The sequence below is a fragment of the Vidua macroura genome, unplaced genomic scaffold, assembly GCF_024509145.1.
Source record: "Vidua macroura isolate BioBank_ID:100142 unplaced genomic scaffold, ASM2450914v1 whyUn_scaffold_227, whole genome shotgun sequence".
Classification (NCBI taxonomy): Eukaryota; Metazoa; Chordata; class Aves; order Passeriformes; family Viduidae; genus Vidua; species Vidua macroura.
Genome location: NW_026530595.1, coordinates 40075 through 49899, shown reverse-complemented (window position 1 = coordinate 49899; position 9825 = coordinate 40075). Strand labels below are relative to the sequence as shown.

Sequence of the window (9825 nt, the reverse complement as noted above, 5' to 3'; positions counted from 1 at the left end):
CACGAACCTAAAAACCTCAAAATTCCCAATTTCCAAGGGGGAAAAATGGGGAAAGAACCCAAAATTCATGGGAAAGAATGGGGAAAAAATGGGGAAAAAATGGGGAAAAAACGAGGAAAAATGCGAAAAAAACCCTCAAAAATTAATGGGAAAAAATGGGGAAAAAAGGGGGAAAAAGGGAATAAAAGGTGGAAAACTGTGTAGTGTGTGACCTGAGGGCGCGGCTGAGCTTGTCGTAGTTCATGTGGGGCTTGCACTTGCGCACGCCCCAGAGCCGCGCCACCTCGTCGGGGTCCTTGATGACGAACTCGCCGTAGTCGCCCTGCCAGGCGATGACCTCGCGGTACTGCTCCTGCCGCAGCAGCTCCAGGATGAAGTGCCACAGCTGGATCTGCCGCGAGCCGGGGCTCGACTCCGCCTTGTACGCCCACTCGGGGAACGCCAGCCCTGCGGGACCGGGGTGACGTCATGGGGGGCGTGACGTCATCGCTGTGACATCGGCAGGTGTGACATCATCGCTGTCACTGCGGCGTGACGCCGTCACTGCGACGTCATCAGTGTGACATCGCCACTGTGACATCGTCACTACCGTCCCCTCCCGGTGCCCACTCCGGGAACGCCAGCCCTAAGGGGGGTGACGTCATCGTTGCTGTGACGTCAGCAGTACTGTGATGTCATTGTCAGCGTGACATCATCACTGCAACATCATCATTGTGATGTCATCAGTGTGACATCGTCATTGCTGTCCCCTCCCGTGCCCACTCGGGGAACGCCAGCCCTGAGGGGGGATGACGTCATGGGGGCGTGACGTCATAATCAGTGTCACGTCATCGCTGTGGCAGTGCCACTGCGGTGTGACACCGTCACTGCGACATCACCAGTGTGACATCACCAGTGTGACATCGTCACTGCCGTCCCCCTCCCGTGCCCCACTCGGGGAACGCCAGCCCTAAGGGGGGATGATGTCATCATTGCTGTGATGTCATTGTCAGTGTGACATCATCGCTGTCACTGCAGCGTGACGCCGTCACTGCTGTGCCCTCCCGTGCCCACTCGGGGAACGCCACCCCTGAGGGGGGATGACGTCATGGGGGTGTGACGTCATAGTCAGTGTGACGTCATCGCTGTGGCGGGTGTCACTGCGGCGTGACGCCGTCACTGCGACATCATCAGTGTGACATCATCACTGCCATCCCCTCCCGTGCCCACTTGGGAAACGCCAGCCCTGCAGGGGGGATGATGTCATCGTTGCTGTGACGTCATCATTGCTGTGATGTCATTGTCAGTGTGACATCATCGCTGTCACTGCAGCGTGACGCCGTCACTGCCGTCCCCTCCCGTGCCCACTCGGGGAACACCAGCCCTGAGGGAAGGTGACGTCATCAATGCTGTGATGTCATCGCTGTGACATCATCACCGTGACAATGACAGTGTCACTGCAGCGTGACATCGTCACTGCGACGTCATCAGTGTGACATCACCACTGTGACATTGTCACTGTCCCCTCCCGTGCCCACTCGGGGAACGCCAGCCCTAAGGGACGGGGGTGACGTCATGGGGTTTGTGACGTCAGCGGTGTGGGCGTCATCACTGTGACAGTGTCACTGCAGCGTGACGCCGTCACTGTGACATCATCAGTGTGACATCTTCACTGTGACATCACCACTGTGACATCGCCACTGCCGTCCCCTCCCGTGCCCACTCGGGGAACGCCAGCCCTGAGGGGGGATGACGTCATGGGGGTGTGGACGTCATAGTCAGTGTGACGTCATCGCTGTCACTGCAGCATGACATCGTCACTGCGACATCATCAGTGTGACATCACCACTGTGACATCGTCACTGCTGTCCCCTCCCGTGCCCCACTCGGGGAACGCCAGCCCTAAGGGGGGGATGATGTCATCATTGCTGTGATGTCATTGTCAGTGTGACATCATCGCTGTCACTGCAGCGTGACGCCATCACTGCTGTTCCCTCCTGTGCCCGCTCGGGGGAACCGCCAGTCCTGAGGGACGGTGACGTCATCAATGCTGTGACGTCATCGCTGTGACATCATCACCGTGACAATGACAGTGTCACTGCAGCGTGACATCGTCACTGCGACGTCATCAGTGTGACATCACCACTGTGACATCGTCACTGCCGTCCCCTCCCGTGCCCACTCGGGGAACGCCAGCCCTAAGGGGGATGATGTCATCATTGCTGTGACGTCATCATTGCTGTGATGTCATAGTCAGTGTGACATCATCGCTGTCACTGCAGCGTGACGCCGTCACTGTGATGTCATCAGTGTGACATCCCCACTGCTGTCCCTTCCTGTGCCCACTCGGGGAACGCCAGCCCTAAGGGACGGGGGGTGACGTCATGGGGTTGTGACGTCAGCGGGTGTGGCGTCATCACTGTGACAGTGTTACTGCAGCGTGACGCCGTCACTGTGACATCACCAGTGTAACATCTTCACTGTGACATCACCACTGTGACATTGTCACTGCTGTCCCCTCCCGTGCCCACTCGGGGAACGCCAGCCCTAAGGGACGGTGACGTCATGGGGGTGTGACGTCAGCAGTGTGATGTCATCACAGTGGCAGCGACAGTGCCACTGCAGCGTGACGTCGTCACTGCGACGTCATCAGTGTGACATCGTCTCACTGCTGTCCCCTCCTGTGCCCACCTCGGGAAATGGCCAACCCTGCCGGGTGATGTCATCATTGCTGTGATGTCGTCATTGCTGTGACGTCAGCAGTGTGGCAGCGTCAGTGTGACACGGTCACTGTGACATCCCCACTGCTGTTCCCTCCCGTGCCCACTCAGGGAACACCAGCCCTGCTGGGTGATGACGTCATAATTGCTGTGATGTCAGCAATGCTGTGACATCGTCAGTGTGACATCATCGCTGTCACTGCAGCGTGACATCGTCGCTGTGACACCGTCACTGCTGTTCCCTCCCGTGCCCACTCGGGGAACACCAGCCCTGCGCGACGGGGATGACGTCATTACTGTGACGTCATAGCCAGTGTGACGTCATCGCTGTGACAATGCCACTGCCGCGTGACATCGTCACTGTGGTGTCATCGCTGTGACATCCCCACTGCTGTCCCTTCCTGTGCCCACTCGGGAATGCCAGCCCTCTGGGGTGATGACGTCATGGGGTGTGATGTCATCGGTGTGGCGTCATCGCTGTGACAGCGACAGTGTCACTGCAGCGTGACGCCGTCACTGTGACGTCATCACTGTGACATCCCCACTGCTGTCCCTTCCTGTGCCCACTCGGGGAACACCAGCCCTGCTGGGTGATGACGTCATCATTGCTGTGATGTCAGCAATGCTGTGACATCGTCAGTGTGACATCATCACTGTCACTGCAGCGTGACATCATCGCTGTGACACCGTCACTGCTGTTCCCTCCCGTGCCCCACTCGGGAATGCCAACCCTCTGGGGCGATGACGTCATGGGGTGTGATGTCATCGGGTGTGGGGTCATCGCTGTGACAGTGTCACTGCAGCGTGACGCCGTCACTGTGGACATCATCAGTGTGACATCATCAGTGTGACATCGTCACTGCTGTCCCTTCCTGTGCCCACTCGGGGAACGCCAGCCCTGCGCGACGGTGACGTCATCATTGCTGTGACGTCATCGCTGTGACATCGTCAGTGTGACATCATCGCTGTCACTGCAGCGTGACGTCATCGCTGTCCCTTCCTGGGCACAGGAGGGGAACGCGAACCCGTCATAGAGGTGTGACGTCATAGAGGTGACATTGTCAGTGTGACGTCATCGGTGTGACGTCACTGCTGTCCCCCCCTGTGTCCGTGACCCTGCGGGGACACCGGGCAGCACCGCCCGCGTCTCACCTGGGGCACCATTCGGGGGTTCCAGCTGTGCCCAGCTGTGCCAGGTGTGCCAGGTGTGTCCCAGGTGTGCCCAGGTGTGCCAGGTGTGTCCAGGTGTGTCCCAGGTGTGTCCCAGGTGTGTCCCACGTGTGCCCAGGTGTGCCCAGGTGTGCCCAGGTGTGCCAGGTGTGCCCAGGTGTGCCAGGTGTGCCCAGGTGTATCCCAGGTGTGCCCAGGTGTGTCCCAGCTGTGCCCAGGTGTGCCCAGGTGTGCCCAGGTGTATCCCAGGTGTGCCCAGGTGTGCCCAGGTGTGTCCCAGCTGTGCCCAGGTGTGCCCAGGTGTATCCCAGGTGTGCCCAGGTGTATCCCAGGTGTGTCCCAGGTGTGCCAGGTGTGCCCAGGTGTATCCCAGGTGTGTCCCAGGTGTGCCAGGTGTGCCCAGGTGTGCCCAGGTGTGCCAGGTGTGTCCCAGGTGTGCCCAGGTGTGCCCAGGTGTATCCCAGGTATCCCCAGCTGTCCCCAGGTGTGTCCCAGCCGTTCCCACCTGTCCCCACCTGTCCCCTGCTGTGTCCCCACCTGTCCTCACCTATCCCCAGGTGTCCCAGGTGTCCCCACCTGTCCCCAGGTGTATCCCAGGTGTATCTCCACCTGTCCCCAGGTGTCCCCAGCTGTGTCCTCACCTGTCCCCACCTGTCCCCACCTGTCCTCACCTATCCCCAGGTGTCCCAGGTGTCCCCACCTGTCCCCCACCTGTCCCCAGCTGTCCCCAGGTATCCCCACCTGTCCCAGGTGTCCCCAGCTGTCCCCAGGTATCCCCACCTGTCCCAGGTGTGTCCCCAGCTGTCCCAGCTGTCCCCACCTGTCCCCAGGTGTCCCCAGCTGTCCCCACCTGTCCCAGGTGTCCCCGGTGTCCCCAGGTGTCCCCACCTGTCCCAGGTGTCCCCGGTGTCCCCAGGTGTCCCCAGGTGTCCCCAGGTGGTGCCCAGGTGTCCCCACCTGTCCCAGGTGTCCCCAGGTGTCCCCAGCTGTCCCAGCTGTCCCCAGCTGTCCTCACCTGTCCCCAGCTGTCCCAGCTGTCCCCAGGTGTGGTCCCAGCCGTTCCCACCTGTCCCCACCTGTCCCCAGCTGTGTCCCCACCTGTCCTCACCTATCCCCAGGTGTCCCAGGTGTCCCCACCTGTCCCCAGGTGTATCCCAGGTGTCCCCACCTGTCCCCAGGTGTATCCCAGGTGTATCTCCACCTGTCCCCAGCTGTCCCCAGGTGTCCCCAGGTGTCCCCCGGTGTCCCCAGCTGTCCCCAGGTATCCCAGGTGTCCCCGGTGTCCCCAGCTGTCCCCAGCTGTCCCCAGGTGTCCCCAGGTGTCCCAGCTGTCCCCAGGTGTCCCCAGGTATCCCCAGGTATCCCCAGCTGTCCCCACCTGTCCCAGGTGTCCCCAGGTGTCCCCGGGTGTCCCCAGGTGTCCCCACCTGTCCCAGGTGTCCCAGGTGTCCCCGGTGTCCCCAGGTGTCCCCGGTGTCCCCGGTGTCCCCACCTGTCCCAGGTGTCCCAGGTGTCCCCAGCTGTCCCCACCTGTCCCAGGTGTGTCCCAGGTGTCCCCGGTGTCCCCACCTGTCCCAGGTGTGTCCCCGGTGTCCCCGGTGTCCCCACCTGTCCCAGTGTGCGGTACCTGGGCTCCAGAGCGCGGGCAGCGGCGCTGTCAGCAGCAGCTCGGGCACGCAGCTGCACTCCATGGCCGGGCTCACACCTGGGGGCACAGCGGCATTTGGGGAGGGGGGCGCGGGGGGATTTGGGGAACAGGGGGGATTTGGGGTCACAGGGGGGGGATTTGGGGTCACAGGGGGGGGATTTGGGGTCACTGGGGGGGGATTTGGGGGCACAGGGGCGATTTGGGGTCACGGGGGGGATTTGGGGTCACGGGGGGGGATTTGGGGTCACAGGGGGATTTGGGGTGGGTTTGGGGGGTCACAAGGGGGATTTGGGGCTCATTTGGGGTCAAAGGGGATTTCGGGGGGATTTGGGGTCACAGGGGGGGATTTGGGGTGGGATTGGGGTCACAGGGGGGATTTGGGGGGGTTATGACATGGGGGCTCATTTAGGGGGATTTTGGGGCTCATTTAGGGTCACGGGGGGATTTTGGGGCTCATTTAGGGTCACAAAGCGGATTTTTGGAATGTTTCTGGACGCGGGGCCGGTTTTAGGGGTCACGGGGGATTTTTGGGGCTCATTTAGGGTCACAAAGAGGATTTGGGGGGGTTTATGGACATGGGGGCTCCTTTAGGGGATTTGGGGCTCATTTGGGGTCACAAGCGGATTTAGGGGGGTTTCTGGACGCGGGGGCTCATTTAGGGTCACGGGGGGGATTTTTGGGGCTCATTTAGGGTCACAAAGAGGATTTGGGGGGGTTTATGGACATGGGGGCTCCTTTAGGGGATTTTGGGGCTCATTTAGGGTCACAAAGCGGATTTGGGGGTGTTAAGGATATGGGGGCTCATTTAGGGGATTTTTGGGGCTCATTTGGGGTCACAAAGCGGATTTTGGGGGTGTTTCTGGACGCGGGGGCCGGTTTTAGGGTCACAGGGGGGGATTTTTGGGGCTCATTTAGGGTCACAAAGCGGATTTTGGGTGTTAAGGATATGGGGGCTCATTTAGGGGATTTTGGGGCTCATTTAGGGTCACAGGGGGGATTTTTGGGGCTCATTTAGGGTCACAAAGCGGATTTGGGGGTGTTAAGGATATGGGGGCTCATTTAGGGGACTTTTGGGGCTCATTTAGGGTCACAAAGCGGATTTGGGGTGTTTATGGACGCGGGGGCCGGTTTTAGGGTCACAGGGGGGATCTTGGGCCGGTTTTAGGGTCACAGGGGGGATTTTTGGGGCTCATTTAGGGTCACAAAGCGGATTTGGGGGGGTCTATGGACATGGGGGCTCCTTTAGGGGGATTTTTGGGCTCATTTGGGGTCACAAAGCGGATTTTGGAATGTTTCTGGACGCGGGGCCGGTTTTAGGGTCACGGGGGATTTTTGGGGCTCATTTAGGGTCACAAAGAGGATTTGGGGGGGTTTATGGACATGGGGGGCTCCTTTAGGGGATTTGGGCTCATTTGGGGTCACAAAGCGGATTTGGGGGTGTTAAGCACATGGGGGCTCATTTAGGGGATTTTTGGGGCTCATTTAGGGTCACAAAGCGGATTTGGGGGTGTTAAGGACATGGGGGCTCATTTAGGGGATTTTTGGGGCTCATTTAGGGTCACAAAGGCGGATTTTGGGGTGTTAAGGATATGGGGGCTCATTTAGGGGATTTTGGGGCTCATTTAGGGTCACAGGGTGGGATTTTTGGGGCTCATTTAGGGTCACAAAGCGGATTGGGGGGGGTCTATGGACATGGGGCAGGTTTAGGGGATTTTTGGGGCTCATTTGGGGTCACAAAGCGGATTTTGGGGGGGTTATGGACGCGGGGCCGGTTTTAGGGTCACGGGGGGATTTTGGGGTGAGTTTGGGGTCACGGGGAGGATTTTGGGGCTCATTTAGGGTCACAAAGCGGATTTGGGGTGATTCTGGACGCGGGGCCGGTTTTAGGGTCACGGGGGGGATTTTTGGGGCTCATTTAGGGTCACAAAGCGGATTTGGGGGTGATTCTGGACGCGGGGCCGGTTTTAGGGTCACGGGGGGGATTGGTGGCCGCCCCTCCCCCCCCTCCCCTCCCCTCCCCCCTCCCCCCGCCCCTCCCCCCCCCGCCCCCGGCCGCGGCCGCTCCGCCGATCTTTGGGATTTGGGGATTTCGGGATCCGCCGCGGCTCCCGCGGCTCCCGTTCCACCGCTCCGCGATAACGACCCGCGCTGGGGAATTGGGGCCGGGCACCGCCGGGCCCTACAGCGGACCCTATAGGGGCACGGGGACCCTATAGGGGCATGGGGACCCCATAGGGGCACGGGGATTCCTATAGGGGCACGGGGACCCCACAGGAGCATGGGGACCCCATAGGGGCACGGGGATTCCTATAGGGGCACGGGGACCCTATAGGGGCATGGGAAATCCTATGGGGCATGGGAAATCCTATAGGGGCACGGGGAATCCTATGGGGCACCAGAATCCTATAGGGGCATGGGGAATCCTATAGGGGCACGGGAATCCTATGGGGGCACGGGGAATCCTATAGGGGCACGGGGACCCCATAGGGGCACGGGGATTCCTATAGGGGCACGGGGACCCCACAGGGGCATGGGGACCCCATAGGGGCACGGGGGACCCCATAGGGGCACGGGGATTCCTATAGGGGCATGGGGACCCCACAGGGGCACGGGGAATCCTATAGGGGCATGGGAAATCCTATAGGGGCATGGGGAATCCTATAGGGGCACGGGGACCCTATAGGGGCACGGGGACCCCATAGGGGCACCAGAATCCTATGGAGCACGGGGAATCCTATAGGGGCATTGGAAATCCTGTGGGGGCATGGGAAATCCTATAGGGGCATGGGGAATCCTATAGGGGCACGGGGACCCCATAGGGGCATGGGGACCCCATACAGGCACCAGAATCCTATAGGGGCACGGGGACCCCATAGGGGCATGGGGACCCCATAGGGGCACGGAGAATCCTATAGGGGCACGGGGACCCCATAGGGGCACGGGGATTCCTATAGGGGCACGGACAGCCCTATAGGGGCATGCAGAGTCCCTACAGACACACCGACCCTCTATAAACACACACGGATCCCCTATAGACACAGGTCCCCTATAGACACAGATCCCCTATAGACACACACTGATCCCCTATAGACAGAGATCCCCTATTGACCAGAGAGAGATCCCCTATAGACAGAGAGAGATCCCCTATAGACACAGAGCCCTTAAACACACAGCAATCCCCTATAGACAAACACTGCTACCCTATAAACACAAATCCCTTAAATACACACAGACCCTCTATAAACACACACGGATCCCCTATAGACACAGATACCCCATAGACACAGAGACCTTAAACACACACAGATCCCCTATAGACACAGATCCCCTATAAACACGGAACCCTTAAACACACAGAGTGCCTATAAATACAGATCCCCTATAGACACAGAGCCCTTACATACACAGAAATCCCCTATAGACACACACTGCTACCCCTATAGACACAGAGCCCTTAAACACACAGAAATCCCCTATAGACACACACAGATCCCCTACAGATAGAGCCCTTAAACACACACAGAGCCCCTATATGGACACAGATCCCTTAAATACACACGGATCCCCTATAGACACAGATCCCCTATAAACACAGATCCCTTACATACACAGAAATCCCCTATAGACACAGATCCCCCATAGACACAGATCCCCTATTGAGACAGATCCCTTAAATACACACGGATCCCCTATAGACACGGATCCCCTATAGACACAGGGACCTTATGGGGCACAGCCCTTGAGCACACACAGAGCCCTTAAGCACACAGATCCCCTATAGATACACACACTGATACCCTATAGACACAGATCCCCCATAGTCACAGAGACCTTAAACACATGCAGCGTCCCTATAAACAGAGATCCCTTAAACACACCACGGATCCCCTATAGACACACACTGCTACCCTATAGACGCAGATCCCCTATAGACACAGATCCCCCATAGACACAGAGACCTTAAACACACACAGATCCCCTATAGACACACACTGATACCCCTATAGACACAGATCCCCTATAGACACAGATCCCCCATAGACACAGATCCCATATAGATGCAGATCCCTTAAATACACAGAAATCTCCTTTAGATACAGATCCCCTATAAACAGGGGTCCCTTAAATACACACAGATCCCCTATAGACCCCAATTCCCCCCCACAGACCCCAAACCTCCTCAAATCCCACCCAACCCCTCCAAAATTCCCCCAAATCCCTCCACAGACCCCAAACCCCCCAAACCCCCCAAAATTCCCCCAAAACCCCACAGACCCCAAACCCCCCCAAAATTCCCCCAAATCCCCC

The 9825-nt window shown here is 58.9% G+C and overlaps 1 protein-coding gene across 1 annotated transcript; it reads right to left on the bottom strand.

The window, feature by feature from the left end:
- Window positions 1–212: 212 nt before the first annotated feature.
- LOC128802952 (ETS domain-containing transcription factor ERF-like) lies at window positions 213–644 on the bottom strand (the record flags this gene model as incomplete). Its single annotated transcript, XM_053969513.1, has 2 exons — window positions 590–644; window positions 213–450 (listed from the first exon to the last, which is right to left on the bottom strand). Coding segments are annotated over exons 1-2 (293 nt in total), but the record flags the coding sequence as incomplete, so codon positions are not given.
- Between the last annotated feature and the right edge of the window lie 9181 nt (window positions 645–9825).